The 27850-nt window shown below is 44.3% G+C and overlaps 1 protein-coding gene across 1 annotated transcript; it reads left to right on the forward strand.

Annotated features, from left to right (window-relative positions):
• On the forward strand, nucleotides 1-27247 carry tex2 (testis expressed 2). The gene is made up of 13 exons (XM_080487666.1): nucleotides 1-667; nucleotides 1392-1481; nucleotides 14003-15737; nucleotides 16932-17132; nucleotides 17878-18241; nucleotides 18801-19096; nucleotides 19775-19918; nucleotides 20034-20133; nucleotides 21750-21870; nucleotides 22330-22452; nucleotides 22736-22945; nucleotides 24119-24239; nucleotides 25388-27247. Exons 3-13 carry the CDS (start codon nucleotides 14028-14030, stop codon nucleotides 25535-25537), a joined length of 3540 nt encoding a protein of 1179 aa, XP_080343792.1. The 5' UTR covers nucleotides 1-667; nucleotides 1392-1481; nucleotides 14003-14027; the 3' UTR covers nucleotides 25538-27247.
• The last annotated feature ends 603 nt before the right edge of the window (nucleotides 27248-27850 follow it).

Consider the following 27850-nt stretch of genomic DNA (forward strand, 5'->3'; position numbering starts at 1 on the left):
GTGTACGGATCCCCCGTTTGGCTCAAATGTTGTGCACCTGACGGTCCTGGTCCAGAGGTAGGCTGAGCTCTCTGCCTTTTACCGGATGGTTCAGTTTGAACCACGATGTCTTCATCAGAGGCCACAGCGATATTCTTTTATTCATTTTTTTTTTTTAATGTCTCTATCTGATCAGCGGATCAGATTGGTGACTAATTCCAGGGAGCCGGGTTGGTGATGCTGTGTGAGGAGGGAAATCCGCCTCTCGTAGGCTTACTGCATCGCCGTGACGCAATTCACGCGCTCCTGCTGCAACACGATAAAATATGAATCATCCGCCGCTCCGACGCCTTTTCTGGTGTAAATATCATCCGGACGCTGAGGAGGGGGTGTGGCGCCGACTGGCTCCCATTCACCAAAACAACACACGCCCAGACGCTCGTGCATCTGTGGCTTGAAGCCGCGTCGGGGACTGGTCGGGGGTTTGGGGTTTTTTGTGTGTGATCGCGCTCCGGCCGGGTGTCCACGGTCCAGGCCGGCCCGCTGCCGCGCGCCCTCCGCTCCACTCCGCACCGGCCTGCGGATACAAGCGGCTCCACGGACAACCCTCATCCTCTTACGCAGATTCAAAGCCTGGACGCAGAGCGACCTGATGGCCTGCGGGTGAAGATGCCTGAACTACAGCAAGGTTTGGGTTTTGCCTCTTTTTTTTCTTTTTTTTTTTTTCTCTCCCCTCTTCACGATCAGCTGTTCGGTTACGTGCAGACATAAAGGAGCGCAGGGAGGAAGAGGAGGAGGACATAGGGGCGGATGGAGGGAGTATTGCCCTAAATATTTGGGATCAGATTAAAAATAAAGGGATGAAATCAGGAGAGATGTTAGTTCCATTCTTTTCTTAACCCCATCCCCAGCGATCGTGGTGCTACAGTACAACAGTTCACTGTTTATGGAATAAAAAAGACCCATTTCTGAGTGTTTGGATCATGTGTGCTGTTTTGAAGTAATACACAGCTGCTTAGTGAAATGGCTTTATTGTAGGAAGTAGCCCAGGCAGGTAGGGGACTAGTCTGGCTACATTGGCTCATTACCCACTTCTCGTTTTAGTAGTAGGCCAGAGCATCACAGGCACATACCTAAATACAGTTTCACATCAGTGTTATTTAACTGCACTGACATCGCCTCTTTAATCCAGGGGATGCATCACTTTCTCCCACTCTGTAGGCCAGTGTGACAGTGTTTATCAGGTCATGGAGAAGGAAATATGCCAGTGTCTTCGTTTGGTTCATTCTGAGCTTTTTGCTCTGAAAGTGATGTTAAATACCCGCAATGCAATCTAATCACGCACCTTTTTCTTTTACCACTCCCGTGTATGACCAATACAATAATTTAGGACTTCTTCTTGTTTTCTTCAGGCATGACAGCACCGTGATCCATGGCTGTGCTGTGCGTATCCGTGCAGATTGTGTTGCAAAGAGGAGTTTGAATGCCTCTAAAATCTCAAGGTAAGAAGACCTCCTTTCCCCACCTCTCCTTCTTTGACCTTGTGTGCGAGTGTGAGGTGTCAAGATTGATCCATGGCCTTGAACGTTTATCCACAGCTCTACTTTCTCCCCCTCTTTCGTCGTGTAAAACACTCCCATAGTACAGAGATGTCTCTTTGTTCGTGCACACGAGCTGTATTTACGATAACATTTGTGTCCCGCCATGATTTATGTATATCTGAAGGAAGTGGCTTGGTGTCGGCGAGTCTGAAGGGAATACTCGTTCCTAAACTTAATTAGACAAATTGCTGTGAGGGTAGAGGCAAACAGCAGCAGCTGAACCCACTGAAAAGGCTATTGTTAGCTTTTCAAATGGGCAATTTATGGCGCACCCTCTGTCACAAGGCCTCTGTCTCCACGAACGTCCCCGGAATGGCGTCAAATGCGATACGGATGTAATACGGGCTGCCTGCGCGTGTGTGAAGCTGCGTGGATGCATCTGTGAGCGCGTGTTTGTGTTTGTGTTGTGCTGCGGGCCGTGAACTCGTGATGAACCACACGCAGGTCACACTTTGTCCAAAGTTAAAAGAGAATCCGCTCTGGGGTGTCTGGCAAGCTGTCTCTTGAGTCAGCAGTCAAGCCCGACGTTCCTTCATCGTGGAATTGGACGACGACCTATTTGGCGCGGTCACAGTTAATGATCCAGACTAGTTTGTGCACAAGCGGATTGTCTAACTTGTTGCACTGTGACGAAAAAAAAAGTAGGTTGATGTGGATCCGTCCAGGGTTTGTGTCAATATGTACATAAGGACATTCCGAGGAAAACACTTCCTGTTGGATTTCTAGTCTTCCTCAAGGCGGTTGTCTCTACAGCCGAGGGATGAAGGGTCAATAAAAAAAGGTTTTCAGGCTGTGGAGAAGATTCAATTTCTATTGTTTTTCAACAATGAAAAACTTCTAAGAAAATATATTTGACAGTTCTAGTAATAGTGTTCTACTTAGCTTCAAGGCTCGATCATTTTCTACATTTTGTTTTATTAGACGTGCTGTGGGCAGATAACGTGTTTCCTCAGTGCATCAGTCTGACCTGACCAAACAAGCATCTATCTGGACGCGGCTTTTCACAGGTTTTGATGGACGAACCATCTTGTGTATCCCATCATGAAGGACACAACCAAGCGCGAAACCTGTACGAACACCAAGCCTGCGTCGCATTACTCACTGCGGCGAATCCCACAAGTGTGGAGCAGAAATTCACCACCGTCATTCTCCCAAAAGCGGCGAGCTCTAACGTTCAGGTGACTCGTTTGCAAAAAAAAAAAGAAGAGTTTTCATGTTTCAGAATATCTCTCAGCCCAAAGCGACATCCGTATGGACGTGGCGCCACTGGAACAGCATCATTACGGACTGGCTCTCCGCTACTTTGACTTTGAACCGGCAGAAAATAACTTCACAGGGCTTTTTTTTGTTGAAACTTGTGCGAAGTCACACTCCGCTCTGGGCTGCATAGTGTCGTGGTTTCACAAGCGTATCCCGCGTTTCACCCATTGTTCAGCCGGGATGGCGGCACTCCGTCCATCCGGAAGCGTATCTCGCAGTCGGTGGACCTGGAGGAGAAAACTGAAACGCAATCTATCGGCAGCGACGCCCAGGTTGGTGCTGGGACTTCTCTTTTAAGATGGAGAAACGCATGCATGCATTCACACGTTTGCAGAACAGGCTCTAAACCTGTTTCAGCGGAGCAGCTGTCGGCTCCTGTTCTGTTGACGAGCAGCCACAAATGTCACGGTTACCGAGTTCCGTGGAGTAACTGTGTCTGCGTGTGCACAAGCCATCGCTGGGCTGCCGTTCACCAGGGTACGGCTTTAATAAAAGCTCACTTTGACAAAAGGCGTAGGCTCTGCCACAGCTGCACCGTCCTCGTGCTGATTTGCTGCAGCTGGAGAAAGAAGTAATTTTGCAGCAGATGCATATGTTACTGCTTACTGTGAAGGTAAAAAGAAAAAGAGAGAGAGAGACTAATGAGTGCTGCTTTCCTTTCACCGAGGCCATCACTGCAAATGGGAAGTTAACGTTGAAGAGAAAGGAGGAAGTCGGTTGACTATAATCACACGCAGAGATATGACCGCCACACAGAATGCACACGCGGGGCTACACACGCGCCACGCAAACCGTTTATTGTGTGCAAAGGGAATGCAGCGTGGCGTCACTAACGTGCATGCTCACTTCGGCTTCACCAGTGAAACAATTGACTTTCAGCCGGGGATAGACGCGGGGATATTCGGTAGTTCAGTGGTTCCAAAGCCGATCCAGGTCACGGCGTGCCGAATAACGTCTGCTCAACCTGCTTGTTTCTTCTGCAGGAAATTCAGATGAAGACTAACGAGGGCAAATTATTCCCGAACATCTGAGTGGAGGATACGTTATGCTTAACGTTTTGTTGTGGTGGCCTTTCATGCCACGACTCGAATTATCTTGTCACTTTTGGAAGGCAACACTGCCGCGGGTAACGTTCTCACCTCACATTAAAGATATCAACGGTTTCAGTCTGGATTTGTGTGTCTGTGGAGTTTGGCATGTTCCCACAGTGGTTAAATTATGTCTAAGGTTTAATTGTGTAATCTGCTATTGCTGATGCTCAGCTGGATTTAAAAAAGAAAAAAGCATGGCTGGACAGACAGATATCACTATTCTATTCCAGGTTTAGAGTTTGCATGTTCTCCCTATGTGCAAAGATTTGATTTCCCCCGGGTACTCCAGCTTCCTCCTATAGTGACTCTAAATCACCTGCCGGGACCCTGCCCTTGTGATTTATTAGCCGCGTTTGGCTCAAGTTCCCAACAATAATGTGAATAAAATAGATCCAAGAGCATGGCAATTGAACTTTTGAATAATAAAGTTCAACAGGTCCCCCGGCTAGCTCAGTTGGTAGAGCATGAGACTAACAATCTCAGGGTAGTGGGTTCGTGTCCCACGCCGGGCGCCACCTTCCCGTGGGCTCACCACCTGCAGGAAGGTTCTTAAATGGTGCGATGTGATCTGGGTGGCGGTGCTCAGACTGTCACCCCCGCGACCCGGAAATGGATAAGCGGAAGAAAATGAATGAATGAATGAGTTCAACAGAGTATGTTTTCAACCCAAACATAATGGAGTCAGACTCGTGATCACAGGTGGTTTTCTCAAAGCTACTTCATGCGTCTCCTTGTTTGAAATGGCTGAAGACTGAACACTCTGAAGGCTGTTCTGTGGGTGTTTTTCACCGGAGTGAGAAAAAAAAGAAGCTTTTCTGCTGCTGACGGATCATGAAAGCACTGCGGGCTCTCACGTACCACGGCTACTGTTCAGCATGCGATCACAGACACGGAGAGGGAACTATCGGTACAATGACACGTCCCCCCCCCACCACCACCACCACGCAGAGCTGCAGCTGGAAACTCAGCCTTTTGTTATTTCACGTAACCAATATATTAATCAGTCTGTGCGCTGATGCCTCCATTGTTTGGCTCGTCTGTTCTGAGCAGTTTGCCATGCTGGTATAATGACGCAGGCTTTGCTCATGTTGCGAGGCCGGCAGGAAATACTTGGCTTGAATGTGGTTTCGCAAACATAAATGTAATGTTTCTTTGGAATGCCCCGCAGGCATGCAGCAACTTTACAGAGTGATCCATGAATGCTAATTCCATATACTATATTTAACATTTTTATCCCCGTTTTGCTTCTGTTATTAGCCGTAGGTTATTCTCTCCCTGCACTGGCTTTCATAGCCCTGTCTTCCTCACATGGTTTTCAGTTTTACATCCTAGAATCTGCTAGTAAAAACGGCACCGCGGGTCATTTAAGGCTCATTTAGATGAGAAAATATTTTACTTGTGTTGTCTTTCACATACTTGTGATGTTTCCTCCCTCTATATGTGCCTCTTCCATGTCTCCTACCCTCCATAATGCTATTCATCATGCAGTTTGACAGATTATGACTAATACCAAACCCTCCGGCTGTTTGCAAGCCATGAAGCGTATTCTACACGGACTATAATTTGCTTAATATATTTGGACGCCCGTGTGTTTGCCTGAGTTCAGTCAGGATTGCACATTTTAGCCACCTTTTGATCTCTGAACTGTCAGACGGAGTTATCTGTCGGGGGACATTGATATCTGATGCAAATCTGTTTTTTTACTGATGCAAGTAGCTGAACCCCGCAAGGCGAATCCGAAGGGTTGGAACCACGAGTCCAAGTTGCTCAGAGAGAATTATGTTGGCAACCATAATTAAAGTTTATTAATTGATCAGGTGGTCACGCATCTTTCATTTCCCTAATAGAGCAAAACACAGACACTCCATCTCAACACACACAGAGACGGTGGTTATAGAGTGAAGAGGAGCTGCCCTGACAAACAAAAGGGTGCAGGGATAAGTGCAGCGCAAGATGAAAGCTTCTCTGTTGTCATGGCAACGAGCCCATCATCTGCATGGGGCGGTTGGATGTTTGGCATGTTGACGGCGGATTCTGGGTTAGCGGGAAAGAGAGAGGTAGATGACGAAGCGAACCGGTTTGATCCAGTGCGCTTTATCTCTCCGGCTTGTGTTTGATTGTTTCATTCTCTGGCCTCCTCTCTTCTTAAAGAAATTGAGCGCGGTGATGCTCGCCATCGAATCACTCCTCCGTGTTTCCTCCGAGCGCCGCTTGGAGAGGATCACTCCACCAGCCCTGCAGCAGGACCGCGTCGAGCTCTGCGGTGCGCGGCCAGTTTGTGCATTTATAGTTGGACTCGGAGGTTCGAGAGTGTGTGTGTTGCTGTTGAATAAACGCAGCGCGCCGACAGGCATATTGACACATCACATATTAATACTGAGCGCAAAGCTGTCAGTGTTGCTCTCTGCCAATATGATGGAGGTTCCCCGCCGGAGCGGTGACATCAACACAGTCTGCAAAACCTGCTGTGTGACTTTACATTTTATTCTTCAATGTTGGCAAGAAGCATCAAGTTTTATAATGATTCAATGTTAACTTTTTTTTTTTTTTTTTTTGTGTGTCTACTAGTAGATGTTATGACGACTGCTCAAGCAATCTGAAATTATCCTCATGAAGTCAAAACGCTGATTATATTTTATGGAGGAAATCACTTTGTGATTAATTGAGAAATCTGAAATGAAAGTCGGAGGCCTAATGTGGAATATTGGTTTATTGAATTATGCCATCTGCTCGTATTGATCAGGCCGCGCTTGTTCGCCGGCTCGTCGGCGCACTGTGGAAACTGCCGTCGTGTTCAAAGCCGCCTCTGTGCACAGTGTGTTCCTCCTCCATCCCTCCGTGCTCCGGTGAGGGCTTTCGGCAGCCAGTCTGGCGTTCGGGGACTAACACCTCCGCAGCCCCTTGCAGCTATTTTAAGAACCGCTTGCTTGTGTTGCTTCCTCGCTGTCAGAGGCAGGGCCAGAGTTTACCTCACTACTGTGGCAAGTGGAAGAGGGAGTAGGTCTGCTTTTTGTGTCACCTTGTAGAGATGAGGGGGGGCCATAATGAACCTGCACTGCAGAAAGTCAACCACTGCATCTGAGTACTTATTACTGCCTACTACTTCAAAAAAAAACAATAAAAGATGCTCACAGTAAGTGCAACCTAATTGCAGAAAAGAGACAATGTGCAAAACGCTAATGGAAACAGGGAATCGGTGATTTGCAAATCTCATTGCATTGTATTTTATTTACAATGGAGATAATGTAGTTACCATTCAGATTTAAAACAAAGCTGATTTTTTTTTTTTAATAATTTTCTTTTAAACAGACATAAGGCAGGTTTTTTTTTCGTCACTGAAAAAAAAGTCTGACATGGCTTGTCTTATATTTGGTACTTAATATTCAGCACCTGCTGTGATGCCGAGTTCTCCCTAACAACACCAGCAGGGCCTCAGAAACAAGAGAAAACGCGCGGGTGTTGGATGTGACGCCTGGCAGAGACAGTCAAAGGTCAGTGGCAGTGAAAGGAGACTTGTTGAGCACACCAGAGGGACGACAAGCCAGCTGCAGGTGCGAAAGGTTACGGTTTACATGTTGCTGAAAGGCTGCGGCTCAAATGCTCTGGATGGCAACGGGGACGACGCGCCAAGAGAGAAGCATGCGGAGATGGACCGCGTGAGGGGAACCACCTGCGAGCAGAAAATCACCGGAGACTGTAGAATGTATATAAAACTGGGAAATGAAGAAACGTCCCAGAGTTGCAATTTAAGTGTGCATTCGTACGCCTGCGTGTCTGTGCATGTGCCCGGGTGTGCAATAGACGGGTGGACAGGCTTTACCGATCGAGCATGGTGAAATTTTTGTGTTACAGCTGCATAGGCAATGACAAAAGTAGTGAAATGGACATGCATGCATTCAACACATTTAGTAGAAATAACAGGGATTTCTTTAAAATCCAAATAAGAAAAAGAAAAAAAAAATCTAACAATGATATTATGAAGGAGAATACCAGTATTTGAGAATGTTGGCAACAGCGGTTTAATTCTCTGTTTTTATCATCTCTATTTTATTTATATGAAATCCTTATCTTCATTGAGACAACATTTGGCCTGTAAAACCTAAAGGGAAGGCTGTCTTACATTCATAAGACATCCATTGTTTTTAAAAGATGGAAAAATTGAGAATTGCAAACCCCCCCTCTATCCATGGAGGGATAGTCTCGGTGATCGTCCTACGTGTGGGACAAGGCTGCTAACCACTGCACTACAGTGCACTAAAATGAAAGAATAACTCCAAATGCATCAATGCAACTGCAAATTTCCTGCATTAAGCGCGACAAGATTTGATTCTTTTTCACCATTTTCAGCTGCTCTGGATGCTTTTCTGTTTTTCACAAAAAGCCATGGAACAACTAACTACTTATTTCTTTATCTTTTTGTGTTTTGTTTTGACTTGATCCACCCACTTCTTCCCACGCTGCATCATTTGATGTACCTGTGCAAACTTTCACGTAACATTATCTGAATTGTATCGTGAATGTTTTAACCAGTATGACACTCGATATGTTTTAAAAGCAATCAAACCATGAGACGGGCGTGCTTGCAGCTTGGATTGTATGACCGCTCTATGGGAACACCAACACACAGTGTGTTCAGTGGGACCCGGGAGCTGCTGAGGACGGGGACTTGTTTTCCCTGGAGGGAGCAGCAGAGCATGAAAAAAGGCATGAGGAGTGTTTACCTGCTCGCTGCCGTGGCCTTTTAGCGTGCTGGAGGACAAAGCCTCCTCAGTCCCTGTGTCTTTTTCTATTTTTTTCCCCCTTTGACTGTTCTAGGTACTGTATAGTTGTTGAACCATTCCGTTCGTCTAGTCCGCCTTCATCTCAGTTTGTGTTTGCACCCTGCTCGTCCAGGCAACTGTGCACACCATGTGTCCTCGGAGCTCATTTCTGGTGTGTGTGTATGTGTGTATGTGTGCGTGTGTGTGCGTGCTTGTTAGTGAGAAATCTCCAGCTTCTGAGTGTGTATGTTTGTGTCTGGGTTGTTAGTGACAATCAACTGCTCCATCAGTCTTTCTCTCTCTCTCCCTCCCTCTCTCTCTCTCTCTCTCTTTTCCAAACGTTCTGTCTTACCCGATTTATCTTTCCACCATCATCCTTTTGTTTTAGTGCCTCGCTGACTTCTTCCTTCTTCTTTGACTTGCTCCTCATTTTCCTCTGGCCCGTTCTTCGCACAGCCGTACGCTCTCTATGCTGCAAATGGCTGCTTGAATGTGTTTAATCTTTTCAATATACAGTAATTCAATTCACACGATTCACCACTGGTCAGTCTGTCTTTTTTGCTGTTTCTATACAATAAGCAGAAACCCAATAAACACACTTGTTTACCGAACCAACCTGGTTCCAACCAAAAGTAAAGGCTCCGAAGAGTCACATATTTCAACGTGTAATCATTTCACATTTAGTTTCCTATGCCCATCCTACTTTGAGGAGTAATATAATTATTAATGTACTTTTTTTTTTTTTTACTACCGTTGATATATCTTTCCACATTCCAGATAAGATGAGAGCCCTGTTATCAGAGTTTCAGCGTTTAAGAGTAGTTGGGGCTAAAGTTGGCTTATTCCAACCAGTTGGCTGTTCTCCCCTCAAGACAAGCAATGACTGATTGAATAAGTTCACCTGTATTTAGTCAAATCTGAAAATCATGGCAATTAGTAAGTGATTTATAAATAAAGCAATAAATAAATACTTTAAGTATGCATGGATAATTTGTTTTGGCCTGGAAAAAAATTTGACCCATTTTCATTTTTAACATGAGACGGCTCTGGATTAATCTTTATTCCCCATTAGTTAAAGGTCAACCCCTCAGCTCTATTGATTTATTGAATTGTCCCCGTGGTTACAGTTTATACATTATGCAGCAACACCTCACATGTAAATGCTACCAAATGTCATCAATATGCTCTCATGGATCACTCGCTATGAAAGAGCTTTAGAAAGCAAATTTTGATTATCATGAATATTTGTATCATCCTATATAGCACTTGAAGGGGTTTAGCTAATGAAAGGAGTAAGGGAAAAAAAAGAAAAGAAAGCTGAATTTATTAGTTGTAAGATCAAATTCAAACGATAAAAATCTATTCGAAGTGACTCCAAACAATTACAACTACAATAAAAAGTAATAAATTGGGTCATATACAATTGATATGCAAATTTTTGTTGTTAAGATTAGGCAGAAATTGAAATCATCTCTCATATACCACCCAGTGTTTGTAATTCATCAGTGCCTATTTTGAAAGTGGTTGTAATACTAGTCACTGCTCTTAAAGTGCCACTAGTTTAACCTTATTCTCTTTAGCTTGTCTCTGTTATGCTTCATGTAGTTAATAATAATAATAATGTGTGATCTGTGAGGGTGAGTCCAAGAACTGAGTCACTTTAACGTAAACAAGCATGTTTGAAAAACATTTCAAAATGCCAAACATGTATTGTCGATATGCTTTACAGCAACCAGAATCTATAAATGTGAAAATACACCCCGATTTCTACTCAAAAGAGTTGTGATTCTGGCAGGGCATGGATGTGCTCGCTTGTACCGATCCATCAAATGCAGAGAGGCGAGAGGGAGACCAGATGAGTCCATATCAAAACACATTTTCTTTTAAAAAAAAAAAAAAAAAAAAAGGGAAAAGGCCCATATGGAGTCTGCTGCGGCATCTGTCAGCCCACTATATCAACTTTGGCTTTACAAGCAGGAATGACATCAGAGAATAAAGACTATTTAAGTAAATCTGTTTTTAATTGCGGCTCAATCAAAGGTGATCCTTGGCTGACGATGACTTGTGTAAACTGGCCGCGTTCCAGATGTTCATTTTGCAATGAGGATAAACGCTTTTTTTCTTCAGCATCGTTCAACTCTTCATTTCTTTTTTCTTCTGCGGGGTTTCTTCTGTTATGATGCGGTAACTTTAATGGTGTGTGGGCTTGTGAAGCTGCAGCACAATTTTAGGATGCAGTATGGGAAAAGATTGTCGATTTTTAAAAGAAAAAAAAAAGAAAAAAAAAGAGGAGGAGGTACCTGGTGCCAGAACGGCCTGCTCGATGGCCCCGTCTTTGAATTTAGTTCCAGTGTGTAATTGTCGTGTTTTTTCTGCTTTGATACTCTGCTGTCAGTTCACCCTCTTATATCATTCTCTTGCTGTGCTGCTTTTAACCCCCACCTTCTCCCCGGGTGCTGGCTGGAGCTGATTAGAGTGGCCCTGCTTGCTTTGATTAATTGAATGAGTCTCGTCTCCATGCCAGCCTCCTTTCGTCTCCCCTCCTCTTCTGTCTTCTCCTCCGCTCAGCCAGGTTGCACATCCCGGGGGTAGTAGTGGAGGAATGTGTTTTATGTACCAAAACAAGGACTCTGGTCCATTTGTTCCTGCGGTGACCTCGGCTGGCTGCAGTTTTCTTTAAAAATAAAATAACATAATGGTGGTGTCAAGGGGATCTGGAAGGTCTTTGCATGTACGATCACACAATGACTCATGAGCTTGGGGTGTCGGCAGTGGGGAGCTGGTGCTGGTTCTGCGGGGTCTCTTGAAGGCCAGACTGGGAGTGGAGGCTGTCAGCGGGTTTATGATTACAGGCGAGGGTCGCTTTTGTTGTGTGGGGTGCTGCATAAATTCAACAAAAGGATCTTGAAAGGCCAAAAACCTCTCGTCTCCCAACACACAAAGCTTTCATGGGCAGTTGATCACTGATGAGAGGAAACAACAAGCAGTAGAGTGTGTGTCAGCACATATTTAGTTGAGGTCACATAAAAGTCAACACCTCTTCGAATGATATAGTCTGTTTTAGCTTCTGCCCTCTATAAGCTTTTAGGTGATGTATGCATAATATATGTACCGGCATTTATATTATGTTCCACACTTTCAGCTATAGTAGAGACTAGTATAAAATATACAGCAGAGACATTTCAACCGACACCAAAATCCCTTACGTTACATAGGGTTGTGCAATAATTTAGCATTAATTTCCATAGCTGGCTTAGCTGAAGTGAGATTTATTCACCATAGGAACTGTTTTGCGTTGATTTAGTGTGTGTCCCCGTGCCTCGTTTGTCTTCTGGCTGCACCCTGCTAAAGCCTGACTGGAGGAAACTTGGAGCCATTGTTCTCCGCTCACCCTGTCAACCTCTGTAATGTTTTAATTCGTCCTTCAGGCTTTGATGACAACAACAAGCACTTCCATCTCCAAGGCTCTGTCTCTCGACTCACCCCCCCCCCCCCCCCCCCCCCCCTTCTCTCAACTGTTTTGCCCTCCCTGTTTTCTCTCCCCTGTCCTCGCCACATTGTGACGTCTTTAAGAGAATAAGAGAATTCCACTTCAAAAGCTGGCCTCTGAAAGGTCGTCTGCTGCCTCCACAGACTGCCTGTGGCTCTCCATCTTTCTTCTTTTTTGCTGTCCTTTTTTTGTGTTTTTTTGTTTGTTTCCTCTGTTTGTCTGTCTTTGTTTGTATTTAATCTACTGTGCCCCTTGCACGGCCATGGCAAAAGCAGCCGACACATGCATACACTGAAAATGACACGCGCTGGACGCAGCCAAGTGAAGGGTTGGCCTGCAAAGTCTCTGTTATTCCATTCCAGCGAATACAGTCTCCAGAGATGCTGTGCCAAGCAGAAAGCCCCCGAGGGGCGAGGAGGCTTTCTCAGAAATGCAGACAATCACACAAACCAACTGCTGTGTTCTTTCACAATGTCCCTGCTGCTTCCATTACAAGCTTTAGTTTATCACCCACAAAGTCGGAGCGACTGTGTGTTGCGTGTGTGCAAACAAACAGTGTGTTTGTCCGGGGTCTTTGTATGCATGTGCTTGTCTGACTGTTTGCCAATGCGGACCAATCGTCGTGAACTCTATATGATGAGGAAGAATAAACAGGTTAGGAGCTCGGTGACTGAATGAGGCCTCATTCAGTGAAATGTCTGCATGATAAAGATAATGTTGTATTTAGATGGAGTGAAAAGGCAGGTTTGCTCTATGTATGTTAACATCTTAAGATAGAAATAAAGCCAAAGGGGGAAAAAAAAACCTTGTAACTTCTCGACTTTGTCAACGTAAACTTACACCCATCAATGTTTTTATTTAAAACACTGGTTAAAAACTATATGAAAAATGTTGCTTGGCAAAATACCTCAAAATGATTCAAAAGCTTCAATAATCCAGACATAAAGCAACAAGTACTCCCACAGCATCAAAACGCAGATAGTGGCTCACTGAGGAAGCACAGTGGAATTGCATAAGAGGTAAATATGATTGTTTCCCGGTGTTTAGTCAATGTAAAAAGCTTTTTGCGGGTTGCTTTATCATTGTAATAATTTTGGTCCTATGGCGAGTGGTATATGTGAAAGCTAATACAAAGAAAAATAAAAATATAAATCCTTCAGTCATTTAGCAACATGGAGGAGTTTAACACCAACTTAATCCAAAGGTTGATTCCTCTTCTCTTCAAGGCTTGTGTGTTTTGATGTAACTCAACAATGGCATTGCCACAGATTGAGTTGGGCACAACTAAGAAAGCAAGCAAGGCCCACCCTCAGTTTGCCACTTACAGTCTCATGGCAAAGAGGCCTAATGGCCCAGGGAACATGGGCGTACCTGTCCCGGCTGTTTCCATTAGGATGAGCCGGCAGCTACAAGCCTTTTCTCTTCTGCTTTAGAACGCAGAGTGCACGTATCATTTGGGAAGTTATTCAATCTCACTGGCAGTTGGTGCTTCGATTTCTCAATCTGCTCTCTTACACAGATGTGTCTGACCACAGTTTCTGTTTTTCTTATTTAAACAGTGTTGGTGTTGTTTCCTTCTCTCTCTCTCTCTCTCTCTCTCTCTCTCCTCTCTCTCTCTCTCTCTCTCTCTCTCTCTCTCTCTCTCCTTCTCTCTCTCTCTCTTCTCTCTCTCTCCTCTCTCTCTCTCCTCTCTCTCTCTCTCCTCTCTCTCTCTCTCTCTCTCTCTCTCTCTCTCTCTCTCTCTCTCTCTCTCTCTCTCTCTCTCTCTCTCTCTCTCTCTCTCTCTCTCTCTCTCTCTCTCTCTCTCTCTCTCTCTCTCAGGCTGTGAGCCCTGTGCAGGCTGAGGATGAGCAGTCAGGGCAGCAGCAAGGGAAGTGGACAGCATGCTGACACTCCTCCCCCTCGTCACGCCCCTGGACCCAAGCTGCAGGTACAGCGTTCCCTCTCTCGTGACACCATCACAATACACTTCTCTGCTCTGGGGAAGGAGGAAGACGATGAGGAGGAGGAGCTGTACGGGGTGCCGTCTGCCCTCGATGGCGCAGAGGGACTCCGGGCGCCAGCTTCGGGGGCTGATGGCCAAAGTGTCTCCACAGGCTTGGAGGCAAAGGAGGAGCTGCTGTTTGAATCTGGTGGGGTGGCGGCCTCGCCTGGAGCCGCAGTGCTCCCCGTTTCCTCCACCACCCTGCCTGAACCCTCAGATCTCCCCCCACACGCTCCCTCACCTGCCATGACGATTATCCCCGCCTCCAGCCACTCACACTTGAGTTCCACACCTCCTGCCAGCTCCTCCTGGCCGTCTGATCGACCCTCTGCCAACCCTGCATCCACGAGTTCAAGTTCATCGTCCCCTTGCAAGTCTGCAGCACTGTCGTCCTCCAAGCCGTTCCTCAGTCTGGTCCGGTCACTGTCTAATGACGTCGAGTCTCGTGAACCCAATCCGGGGCTTTCAACTGCTGCACCGCCTCAACATGCACGCCACCGACACTTAATGAAATCCTTCGTAAAATCTCTGTCCACGGACACTTCGAAGACCGAGATGCAGGAAAGTCCTGCTCATCAGTATCATCAGCAGCAAATTCAGTCCTCCCATCGGCCTCCGCCGCGCAACATGCAGCTCTTCAAACAGTTCTCCCAACCCCGTCTCACCTCAGCCCCTGTTATTATCACTAAAGCTGGCGGAGACTCCAAAACGGCCCCTTCCTCTCCCATCATGTCTCCAGACGGCAGATCTTTCTTCAAAGTCCAAGAGGTAGAGGCCAAGATAGAAGACACCAAGCGGCGGCTGTCAGAGGTGATGTCTGATCCTCTGCAGCTTTTCAGTAAGATCATGGGAGACGAGTCTGGCGTTGGGGCTGCTGGAAGTGCCTCTCATCGTGCCAAGTCGCTGTCCTCCAGTGCGTCAGAGCTCAGTGGAGGGACTGCAGTCAATGGACACGCAGAAAGTAACAACAACTACAGCATCAAGGAGGAAGACGGGGCGGAGGGGGAAGAAGAAGAGGAAACCCCAACAGGGAAGGGCCCGGACTCTGTTTTTTTCTCTTTCCCTTCACTTGCACCAGCTCAGGGCCTCGCTCAGGCCTCTTCGTCGGCCCTCAATAAGTCTCCCTCTCTCACCCTGGGCCGCTGTTCTATGTCAGCCCTGGTGGCTCGACAGGAAGACGAGGACTTCTGTGAGCTGTACAGTGAAGACTTTGAATTATGTACCGACACGGAGACGCCGGATGGGGATCGGTCTGGATCCCGGCTGCCTCATACTGGGAGCACTGGTTTGTGTAGTGAACTTGATACAGAAGAAGAGAGATTGGAGGAGGAGCCCGTGCCTGTGACTGGCCTCATCTTCTTGGCTCAGTCAGTGTATTTATACCTACTCCTTCCTGTGCCACCATCTGTGTGTGCAGTGGTCCATGGGATTGTAGCTGGGTTCATGCTGGCCTTGTTGGTCCTCTGGCTCTCTTCTCCTCGACGCTTCTCTTTGGGGAGTAGACTATGGAGGCGAAGGATTGAGCACTGGAATGTGGCTCAGTTAGATATCAAAGAACCAGGAATATACAAGGTGAGACAAAACACAGGACCTATAGCTTACTCGACACCCAAATATATATATTTACTATTTACCTTCACGTTTGCAGAAATGAGTTGTTTTGTTCTCAGAAATAGCAGCATCTATTTTCTTTATGGTTCAGGAAAGGTTTTTATGCAAACTTGAACAATAAATGTAGTGTTACTTTTAATCTAAATGTTAAACCAATATGTATGTGGCTGATTGATTCAGATTTGTAGATTATTCCGACGCAATTTATCCTTCCAAAGTAGTTGTTTACGACAGGAGAGCGGATTTAATTAATTTTGTTTGTCTTTAGCTAAATTACACTTGCATAGACTGTTTCCAGAGTCCCTCTGAGCTTATGTTGTGTATTTCTGGACGGTACTTTATTCCCACTATCATAATAGTCTGTCGCCGTAACCAAGTGGTGAGATTTCCCCTGTTGTTACAATTGAAATGGCTTTTCCCACGGCGCGTCCTTTGGGACCGATAAGGTAGGAGTTCTGATGAGAATTAAACTCTCCTCAGCCTCCTGGGATCCATGAGGTGATATCACACTTCTTCAAATGATGGCTACAGTTTTTCTTTTTTCTTTTAACCAAACATTTTAATGAGAGGCGCCAGTGCTTTTGCTCTCTGTTTCTCAGCACTGTTTGTTCAGAGCTGTGGAAACTGAGTTAAAAAAAAAAAAAACAGCTCAATAGTTTAGCAAAGTTATATAAGCATGTGTCCTCGTCTGTGTGTACCACAGGAGAGCCTGATGGCTAGAGGCCACAAGTGTTCCAAAAGAGCAGCTCTGCAGTGGTGCACAACATGCAACACGCATAGGAACGAGACCCAAGAGCACTAGCGCAAACTTCCTTCTTTATCCTTTCCTCATCATTCTTACTTTGAGGATGTTCGGAGACTACAATGCTTTTGACCTTATTTGTTATTGTGTATAAACTGAGGTCATTGCGCAGCACATAGATTTTAGTTTTTATTACTCTCTTAATGATCATGTATTTCATATGTTGTAGTAAATATAACTTCATTGAGAATTCCCTGAAACTTGTATGTGAGAGGAAATTAATTCCTATGGTACAAAGCTATCACCTCAAGTCCTCAGGATTTACACAGTCTGGTGTGCCATGTGAAAAAAGAAAAAGAATTATAGCGTCAATAAAAAAAGATGCTGTTTCTTCATCCCCCGCAATCTGTCAGGGCTGGATGAACGAGATCCACAGCTACGACCCAGAAATGTACCACGCCACCCTGACCCACTCTGTTTACGTCCGTCTGGAGGGCTCTGTCCTGCGTCTGTCCAAGCCCAACAGGAACATCTCCCGCCGTGCCACACACAACGAGCCTAAACCCGACGTCACTTACATCAGCCAGAAGATCTACGATCTGACTGACAGCAAGGTGAAGTGGCGGCGGGGGCATGCCGAGGTTTTGTTGTGCTCGTGAGAAAAGACTGTACATGTAAAAGCAGAGACGAGCGAGACGTGAATGTGTTAAGTGTGTGTGTTTTTGTTGGCATTGCAATGTGGTGGTTTGCTTGTTGATACGCTTAATGAATAGTGACATCAAGCACACGTCTCGTCACATTTGCCATTGCCTGAATGCATGCTCGCTAATAGGTCATGTTCAGTGACAAAGCTGCTTATTCTCAGAGTCGCATGCTGTGTGTAAACATGGAGTGAATATCACAGGTCACTGACCTTGTATACGCAGCTGGGCATCTTGTTTAGGCGATTAGTCTGCTGAGTCAGCAGTTCTGCATGTCTGATGGTTGGTTGCATGGTGTGTATCACAGACCTTCAGGTTAGTTATCCACATCATGCAGCCACATAACCGTCATTTCTCTGACTGGTGAATGCAGAGTACTTTATAAGTTACAGAAGTAATGCAAATAAATTCGCATCCATTTCTGCCCGTTGGTCTTCGTTTATATTTTCAATAGTTGTTTTTCCCAGAATGCTGCCTCTCATACTCTGGTAGCAATTTGGTGCATTATCATTTATACTTACTCTGTGTAATTTAAAGTATTAGTATCATCCCATTCCTGTCTGTCCTTCTTTCAAGATTGTGCCGTACAGAAAAGTCCAACACACTCCTCCGTGATCATGATATGCAGGTGACTGAATTTATGAACTTCGCCCCACAGATCTACCTGATGCCTCAGAGCTTGGCCAGGAAGAGAGTGTGGAACAAGAAGTACCCCATTTGTATCGAGCTAGCCAAGCAGGAGGATTTTATGTCGAAGGCCCAGGGAGACAAGCCCGAGGCTGGGGAGGAAAAACTGGTGGGGTTGATTGAAAAGCTGGAACGAACAGAGAAGGGTGACAAAACTGAAGCGTCTGTTTCACTAGAAGAACCCAAAAGACCATCCTCTGGCGGAGGGGATCTGACAATCTACCTGTTTGGGAGGACGGGTCGAGATAAAGAAGAGTGGTTCCGGAGATTTCTCCTAGCGTCACGAATAAAGCCAGAAGGGAGAGGCGGCAGTCTGCCTGGTATCTGCAAGAGTGGTGAGCTTCACACTGGGCTCTGTACAACGTCGCAAATCAAACCACACGTGCTTTATATTTCGGATTATCCATCTTCTTCATGTCTTGACACAGCGACCTCGTGGACACACATCACTCCCCGCAGGCACAATAACTATTCTCCTGGGTACCTAACTGCATAGCAATCAGATCTGTGCGTAAGCCCCAGCTTAGGGAATGCCAATCCCCTCAACTCAGTGAACAGATGAGTGTGAATGGGTCAGCAGGATTACATGCTTAGAGACGTGGCATATTATATCATTGTGGTACACTGTGGTGTAAAAAAAGAAACACTGGCATTGTGAATTTGGTGATACTGGTGGGAAGGATGGAAAAATGATTTAAAAAAAAAAAAACAAACGAACCTGAAAATGAAAATATCAAGATACTTTGACAAGCCATGGCTCCTTGCAATTTTGTGTTTTGTCTATGAATTTATGCCTTCTTGGAAATCTCGGCAAATGTTGTTACATACTTGTATATCAACACAACTTTACCCCCTCACTTTATATATTCTGCATATCCTCCCTTCCACTTCTAGCCTTCGCGACCTCCCACAGCCGCAGTGGCAGCATCCAATCTGGTGGTGGCTTGGAGGCTGACAGCAGGAGCAGCAGCCGGGGAAGCCTTGAGGAACTGTCTCAGTCTCAGTCTCGTCACAGAGAGACCGCCGCTGCTCCCTCCTGTGGCTCGGCTGGAGGGATGAAGCAGAAGATGCTGTTGGACTACAACGTCTACATGGCCAAATATGTCAACCCCCAGGCACCGCCGAGAAGTCCGACTGCCACTGACAGCCCCGGGCACAGCCCTGAGAGCAGCCCAAAAACCACCAAAAAGGTGTGAGGCTGGTGGATTTTTGGATTTCTTCCAGGATCAATAAAGTATTATAAAGTATTTATCTGTGGGTTTCTATGAAAGTAAAGATCAACCGGGCAAAGTGGTCATCTACTATGGAAGCCAGAGGAATTTGCACCACTGGCTTCATAGTGGATCATGGTTCTTTTGTTGAATTTCTTACAAGTATCAGATTTTTGTCAATTCCTTCCTTGGTTTTGTTGAGGGATCAGTTTAGTTGGACGTGGCCGACAGACTTCTCATTACACAATGCTTATTTTTTTTTTAACCATCACTACAAATCACAGTGCATGATTTGTACGAGCACATTTATTCAACGTGTTTGGTAACACATTACTTACTTTTAAAGGAGTTAATTTTGTTTTCAAAAAACAAACTGTGCCTTTTAAATTATGTCTCCGCTGAATCAGAATCCTGCCTCGTCTGAACATGTTCTTACAGCCTGGAAAATTAGTGCAAATGTTGATTGTTGCTATACTTACTCCCAACCATTTACCCATCCAACTGCCCTACATGCTTTATCCAAACTCGGAGCTGAAGCCTATCCCAGCCAACACAGGGCAAGGAGTGTGGGGTACACTCTCTACAGTTTATTGCTGTGAAATTTTGAGTTTCTTTTATGCCTGGAAATCTAAAAGCACGTGCGTGTATGTGTTTCAGTTACGCAGGAGATCAGAAGACCCGGCGCAGCCTGAGGCCTGGGTCAATGCCTTTCTTGGGAGGCTATTCTGGGACTTCCTGGGAGAGAAGTACTGGGCTGATGTAGTCTCCAAAAAAATCCAAATGAAGCTGAGTAAGATTAGGGTGAGCAATGATGCCGGTTTGCACAAATATGCATGTTACAGAAATAACACATCCTTTGCATGTGGTCAGTTGGAGACCGTCCTTGTGTATATTTACACTGTCCTCTGTGTTTTAGCTGCCATATGTGATGAATGAGCTGACTTTGACAGAGCTCGACATGGGCTTTTCCATCCCTAAGATCCATCATGCCTCCAAACCCTCTGTGGATCACCAAGGTAGGAAATTAAACTTGACTTGTTTGCTGTGCTTTTATGGTCATTTGGGGGACTCTACAATAGAGGTTTATAATTTTTCGGTCATCAATCTTGTTTTTTTTTCACTCATGTTTTAGTAAAACTATTATTAATTTCTCCCTCAATAGCTCAACACGTCCTCTTTCGTCTTTCACCCTCCATCTCCTTTTTGACCTTCCAACCATATTTCTATCTTTCCTCTTGTTTTGCTCCTCCTCCTCCTCCTCCTCCCCCTGGATTGAGTCATTGCCTCGACCAACCAAGCCTCCCTCCCTCCCTCTCTCCTCCGGTGTCTGGCCCGTCCGCATGCCACGCACTATTAAGTCACAGTAATTAAGCTTCATGTCTTGGCACCCCCTCCTCCATTACCGAGACACTGACTCACCACGCCTGCCTCGAGCCTCATTGGTGGTCTAGTTTGATATACAGAGACAATACAGCGTTGTGAGACATAGTAATTCTTATAAGATCAGCTGGGTTTTGGTTAAAAGGGAAAGAAATATACAAAGGAAGAAGGGAAAAACAGATTTCAATATTCTTATATTATAGTAAAATGTTAAATAGACATAGGTTGTATTGCCATGTTGTTTGTTTGAGCATCCTTGCTGTTGTTGAGAGAACATGGTTTGATTTACAATGTTTGTTTTGGGTTTCAAACATTCAAAGTTATGCACCATCAAGCTTTACAAAATACATTTCACCTTTCAGTCAATACTTAAAGACGAGAATAATGTGTCATGTTTTCAAAAAATGTGATAAAATAGTAAGTTAGACTTACACAATCTGACCTATTTAACTTTGACTTAGTCATACCATCACAATTTGTTTAGAATTTCAATACCAATTGCGGTTTCATCATTGTCACCACTCTTACTTGATTTGTTTAGCGAATGCCGGGGTTGGTTGTGTCAGTTTATGTGATCATAGAAATACTGGAAAAAACAGAAACCGACGGTTGTGCCAAATGTGATTAAAATACTACTGTGGGTGTGATTGCCGGGCATGCCAATGTATTTGACTTAAACCATGCAAGAATCTCCATAAAATCATTTCAATAAATTCACTAATGAAGTCTACAAAGTCAACATCTGAACACTTAAATCGGCCGAAGGCAGTATCTCGTCTCATATTATCAAAACCTCCCAGTTCTAGAAAAACACACCTGACTTATGTCAGCTGTACGGATGTGTTGACTCGTGCAAATTTAATAATATTTCACCACTTCCACACACATTCGAGTCAACAAGTCAGTCAAGACCGAAAAAGGATGAGTGAAGGAACATCAGCTCGACAAACAAAAAAGTAGGGAGGTGGGAATGTGAATAATTTAATTGCTGCTTACTGAAAAGTGTAAACAAGAGAAAATCTCCTGAACTCACGAGATAAATTACACCTCATAGTTTTTACACTTTTCCATTGTTGCCTGGAGGATAGGTTCGCGGCTCTGCAGGAGACATCACATCAGTCAAACACCAGGGAGAAAACTCACATTCAGAGTTTTACTTTTACCTCTACTCTGGTGTAATTGAAGATAATAATGATAAATATCTTGCTGTTAATACTCAGCTGTTCTGTGTTACTATTACTGATCTGTGCAGGTCTATGGTTTGACCTGGAGGTGTCCTACACGGGATCCTTCCTGATGACCTTAGAAACAAAGATGAACCTGGCCCGTCTGGGTAAAGAGGGCGAGGGGCTCGGGGAGCATGGGAAAGAATGGTAAGCCTTCCATTTGATTACAGAAATTGAGTCACATTTTTCAATAGTTTTGTTTTTCCACTGACCTATATGTTTGTCAGTGTCATGTCTTCTGTGCCCCCCCCCCCCCCCCAAAAAAAGTAAACTGGACGACTGGATATAACTGGATAGGTTTACTGTTAGAGCCATATTGGTTGTGTTTTTCACTTTTCCTACCCTTTTTGTGTTGGTTCTTCCTTCTCTTCATACACTAACCCCCCCTCTGGATGCTTACCACCATGGATTTGTCCAATGGCTGGTGAGTTTGGGAAAAGATGCCTATAGCTGCCTGCCAGGGAAACAATACCTTTTTTTCTTGAGTGAATCAGTGGCGATTAAGTTATTTCATTGGGGATACAATTAATCTGAATGAGTATTGATTTCAACTGTGCGTGCGTGTATGTGTGTGTGTGCGTGTGTGTGTGTGTGTGTGTGTGACAGGAGCAGGCCACGGACATACTGTTTAGCAGACAGTGATGAGGAGTCGTCTAGCGCTGGCTCGTCAGATGAGGAGGATCCTCCTGAACTCCTCAGTGACAAACCTGCTCTCCCCGGAGGCGAAGGGTGAGGGAATATATTTTTTAACATCCGGATGCATCTGAATAAAAAATATAGGCAACGTCACGTTCGTACGAAGTTGTAGCAGACCGTTCTGCCCTTTCGGTCCACCCACCCACTCAGGCCCACATGTTTGAAAGCCAACTGCTGATTTAATGTAGCACCCGGTCACTCCCCTCCATCGTGGGTGCTGAGTAGTGAGAGATGCTGTTATGAATTAATCATGAACCTGACTCACTTGTCCCTCCTCCTCCTCCTCCTCCTTCATGCCCATCCTCTACACACACAGCTATGTAGGGGGCCACAGACCCAGCAAGATCATGCGCTTTGTGGACAAGATCGCCAAGTCAAAATACTTCCAGAAAGCCACGGAAACCGAGTTTATTAAGAAGAAGATGGAGGAGGTGTCCAACACACCCCTGCTGCTCACTGTGGAGGTGCAGGAGTGCAGAGGGACGCTGGCTGTCAACATCCCACCACCACCTACAGACAGAATATGGTATGTTTAGGAGCACAGTGAAGGCTGTCGGTAGGATGTGGTCTGTGACTGTATGGGAGCCGTGGTTTGAGAGGATGACACTGCACCCTCTGTTGGCCAAAAAGTGAAGGACAAGGAAAAGTAAACGTCAAAACTGCACATCATTTCTTTCAAAAATGGGAGCACAAAGTTCTGTTTTTCTTTCATTAAAGATGTGATACAACAACACCTTAACTTTACACAATTTGTTTAGCATTTTTGACATATTGGTCTTTCCAAAATCCTCTCCCTTCACAAGCTGTTTACACGTAGCCTGATACTTTCAGACCGTGATCTTAGTTATCACAACAAATAAGTAAACACAGAACTTCATCATTACTTTTAGTGTTGCTTGTATAAGAGCCTGTGCGGGGGAAAAAATGCAGTTTTTTTATTAGTAATGTTTCCACAACTGATTATTATTATGTAGTTACGGTTACATTTTATGAAACCTTATTGGGACTCATATTATTTTAAATAATATTATCTAACGAATGTAGATCGGCTGTCTCTCTTGTTGGTGCTCACTCGGCAGGCTCTCAGATTTAGTGTTATCCAAAGCTGTTTTCTCAATGATGAACAGCTTTGTTACTATTTCACTAAACGCACGTTTACTGGATGAGTGGTGTCTTATAAACCTTGGACTAAATCCAATCACCTGAATGCCACACAAAAGCTATTCAGCTGCAGACTTTACCTTCAGCCTTTATCCACAGTGCCTGCGACACATTGTCAAGTTCTGAGGATATGTCGAATTCATTTTTATCAGCGCTTTCCGTTGCTGCATCTTTCTGTTATTAACTCACAACTCTGTTATGTCTTTTTAAGAATCACCATCGTCCAGATTATAGAGCATCTTCTTAAACTAGACTGATGGAACTTCAGCGAAACTTTATGAATGAACCCACACGGTGTTCACAGCTCAGCTAATGTGCACATAACACATATATCTGCAAACTAACAACACTGGATTCTTTAAAAGAAAGGAAAATAATGCAAGCGAGAGACCCTCTGAAGTTATTACTAATTTCATATTTGAAGCGATAACAAGAAGTAACTACCATCTGTATTTAACCACTAATTTTCAGGAACTTGCACAACCTCCATTCCTGGATACGGCATGATTGATAGCGTGTGTTTTTCTTGGTTGGCCAGGTATGGTTTCAGGAGTCCGCCCCACCTGGAGCTGAAAGCGAGGCCTAAACTTGGCGAGAGGGAGGTCACTCTGGCTCATATAACAGAGTGGATCGAGAAGAAGCTGGATCAGGAGTTTCAGGTATGCGCCGACAAAAGGGAGAGCTGATGAATCTCCTATTTTTCCAACATAAATACCAAGTCCTGTATATGTTGATGTCAAATCCCATTGTGTTGACATGTTGGCTCAGCTTCGCGTCACATGAGTGAGAAGTTCAAAGTGTATTCAAGGACCAAACGAATGACCTCCCACAGATGTTTAGGGTGAGACTTTAGCTTTGAAAAAAAAGGGACTTTGGGATTCATTTATGGCTGCCCACCTACGTGCTCGTCAAAGGAGTGTGCCTGCGGCTTTCCCACCCCTCATGTATAGCCTGAGTAATGATACGCCTGCTGTAAGATAACTACCCTGGAGCACACCTGTAAACAACTGCAACCACGTTTCCCTGTCAGTTCTGCCACACATCTACATTTATCTCGGCCTGACTCTTCTGGGGGTTGTAATTATGCAGCACCCCCATCCACCGTGCCTCAGGAAAAATACAGTGCTCCGGTGCACCCTGTTGTCAGTTTTGAGTGAGTGTTTACACCGAGTTTTCAACAGATGCCGAACTCTGGTATTATTGGGTTTGCAACATAACAATACAAGAATGTAGTTCAAGTCTTTGATGCTTGATGCAACATTTAAAAAAAAAAAAAAATTATTATTGGAATGAGTTTTAAAAATATAGAAGCTGTTTTTTTCAATAATGAGATACATTTCTCAAACTTTTCTAAAGTGGTTTGTCTAAGGTACTGCATCATTGTTTTGGTCTTACATGTACTACTGTTTAAAATCTAGACAACTTTTACACATCTACATCTGCTTCCCTCAATTTTATTCATAAAATCAATCAAAGTTAAGCAAAAAAAGCAGTTATAGTTGTGAAACCATAGATCATCCTACTTGTTTTGTCATTTTCCCATTAAGAGTTGTCACAGCAGAACGTCTGTCTCCTCCTTCCTTACACCAATCTTTCTGGCAACTCCATCCTCTCTACTATCCACTTTCCAGAATATATTATTCAATTCATTGATAGGTGAAGTTAGTTTTTTTCCCCTCTATGTGGATTTTTTTTTTTTCCAAATACAAAACTCCTAATTTTCCATTTCCAGCAATGTTAAAGCTTTTAATGCATTCACTGTCTTCCAGATATGATTGTTAATATGACTTTGCTTGACCTCCCGCAGAAAATATTTGTGATGCCAAACATGGATGATGTCTGGCTACCCATAATGCACTCGGCCATGGATACGCGTTCAAATGCCAACTTGATCACTGAGACAGATGATGCCTTGAAGGATCCAGAGCCCGAGGAGCCTGGCGTCTCGGACATGTGAAGACTGCTGCTGGTCAAAGCGGCCAATGGCAGACATCGTTTCATTCTGACGATTCAACAAGTCTTCGCCCCACCACCTCAGTAACCACGGGCGCAGTAGTGGGCCGGGGCCACGTCGATATTTTTGCCCATATTCCAGTCCCAATGCTGCACCACCAAGTGGCCACTCATGACGTGCACTCCCCAAAAGTGGAGAAGAACGAGAGTCCCGGTTGGCTCTCGGTCATTTGTGGCCGGCGAAGCAAAAGAATGGAAGACAATAGTGACTCACAAGTTGCCATCCAATAACACAGTTTTGTTTGATCACGGGGCTTGTTCAGACTGTTTGACAATTAGCCATCTGATTCAACCAGAAGAACCATAATACCTGTGATGTACAGCTGCACCAAATGTGATAGTGGTACAGTGTGAACTTTTTGTTTGACGTTCCTAACGGGGCAGTTTAGTGTTGCTATAATAGAAACTTTGAACCGGTGACAAACAGCGTGTGGGCACCAGAGAGAACAAACAGCGGAGGGAATAATCATACACTTCTAAGCGATTTTGCGGAAAGCCCCAATGTCTATTATTAAATGTTTCACATGGAAAATCAACGTTCATTTCTAAGCATCACACATCGCTGCCTGGCACTTATATGCAAACCAATCAATGGCGCTGTGTTGAGGAATAGACACGACGTCCATTTAAATCCACAAATGGACACTCGTGTGGTTTTTTTGCCTGCGGTCGGGATTAGAGGAAAAACCGACCTCAGAGGAGTGGTATGAATTCAAATCTATCTGATAACACAGCAGCAAAACATTGCTTAGGTCTGTTGAATGTATACGCAGAAATGCAGCTCCCTGGCTCTGCAAGGAAAAGCTCATTCACTGACAACATGCTTCTAAGCAACATGTTCCAAGCGCTATTCTCATGTTCTTTTCAGTAAAAGTAATAACTTTCTATTGTTTATTGCCAAAGCAATCTTTCTGTAATGTTTGGGAGGTACTGTATGAGTTGAACAGTGACAAATAAGCAATCATTAATCTTTGTTTTGTTCCCAATAAGACCACCCCAGTGACAGATGGTCAAATGTTAATGCAAAATTAGAGGAAGGAGTAGTAATGTGCTAGAAATTATTTTCCTGGGCAACAGGAGACTGAAATATTTTGTATCTATATTAAATAAAAAAAAAAACTTTATTGGTACTGGAGAAAGAAACCCATCTTGTCCCATTTTATTTGACTAAATGTACTGGATATTAGCCATATTATTTAATGCTGCCAATGGACATCAAGCTGATGAATGCCGTTTCATGTTTATTTATTTGTTCTATGTTGTACATATTAAAGAACACCACCAACAAACGAGAACAGGATCTTTGTAAGCTGCCAAGTTATCCGTCTGCTAACCAGGTGACGTTTTACTCTCCACGTTTTATGTTCAGACGTGTGTTGGCAAGTGTATGAGGCAGAAAGTGCCTTTTAAAATAATCAAACATTCCTTCATAGTGAGCCACCACATTTCCTGCATCAGTTGAAGACTGAGAGGAAAACGTCTTTGTGCCATTACGGTGTCTCTTAAGACATGCCCTTTTCCGTCGTCTCCCATTTCAGTGTTTGTTCATTTGCACAGTGATGAAAATATCAAAACATTGCTGTAGTGTTCAGTGATGTCGCCGAATGTTATGGTTCTGATCATTGTGGATCAATAAAACCTTTTGCTTGGAAAGAGTACATGCAGCATTGAATGTGTAGCTTCAAGGTCGCGTATCTAATGGTATCATGAAGGTTAACTGGATTATCTAAACACCTTTCAGATTAGTGCTCATAAATCAAGTCCAGTTGTCAAGAGGAAGTCAATGAGGTCAAACCAGATGGTGATCAGGAGTAATAAGCCATACTCCGCACAGTGACGGATAATTTCACTTGGTTCCTTATTCCAAAGAAATTCACAACTTAATTACTCCAGATATATTCCAAAATGCAATTTACAAATTAGATTCTTTACTTCTCGTGCTCATTTCTATATTTGTAAAGTACAACCTGCAACCTTTCCCCCCCCCACAGTAATCCCAAAAGCCTATAATTTCTTCATCATGCACGTTTAATGCTAAGACAGTTTTGACAACTGTCAAGCATCAAACTGCAATCAATTGTTCAAACCTCTAAGAATATATTGGAAAAGCAGTTCCTGAAATTGGCATTATCTTTTGTAATTTCACACAAGGTCATGTGACAACATGTTTAACCACCAAGTCATCAGCATATTGAACATTTGTATTGTGCCTTGCTTTAAAAGAGAGACTTGGGAGAGAACACCAAGAAACCCCAGT

The sequence above is a fragment of the Lipophrys pholis genome, assembly GCF_963383615.2.
Source record: "Lipophrys pholis genome assembly, chromosome: 19".
NCBI lineage: Eukaryota > Metazoa > Chordata > Actinopteri > Blenniiformes > Blenniidae > Lipophrys > Lipophrys pholis.

Coding starts and splice junctions, on each gene's coding strand:
- tex2 (XM_080487666.1), top strand. CDS start 14,028: ATGAGCAGTCAGGGCAGCAGCAAGGGAAGTGGACAGCATGCTGACACT. Junction 17,133..17,877: donor ACGATCTGACTGACAGCAAG/GTGAAGTGGCGG, acceptor TTCGCCCCACAG/ATCTACCTGATGCCTCAGAG. Junction 19,097..19,774: donor GCCCAAAAACCACCAAAAAG/GTGTGAGGCTGG, acceptor TATGTGTTTCAG/TTACGCAGGAGATCAGAAGA.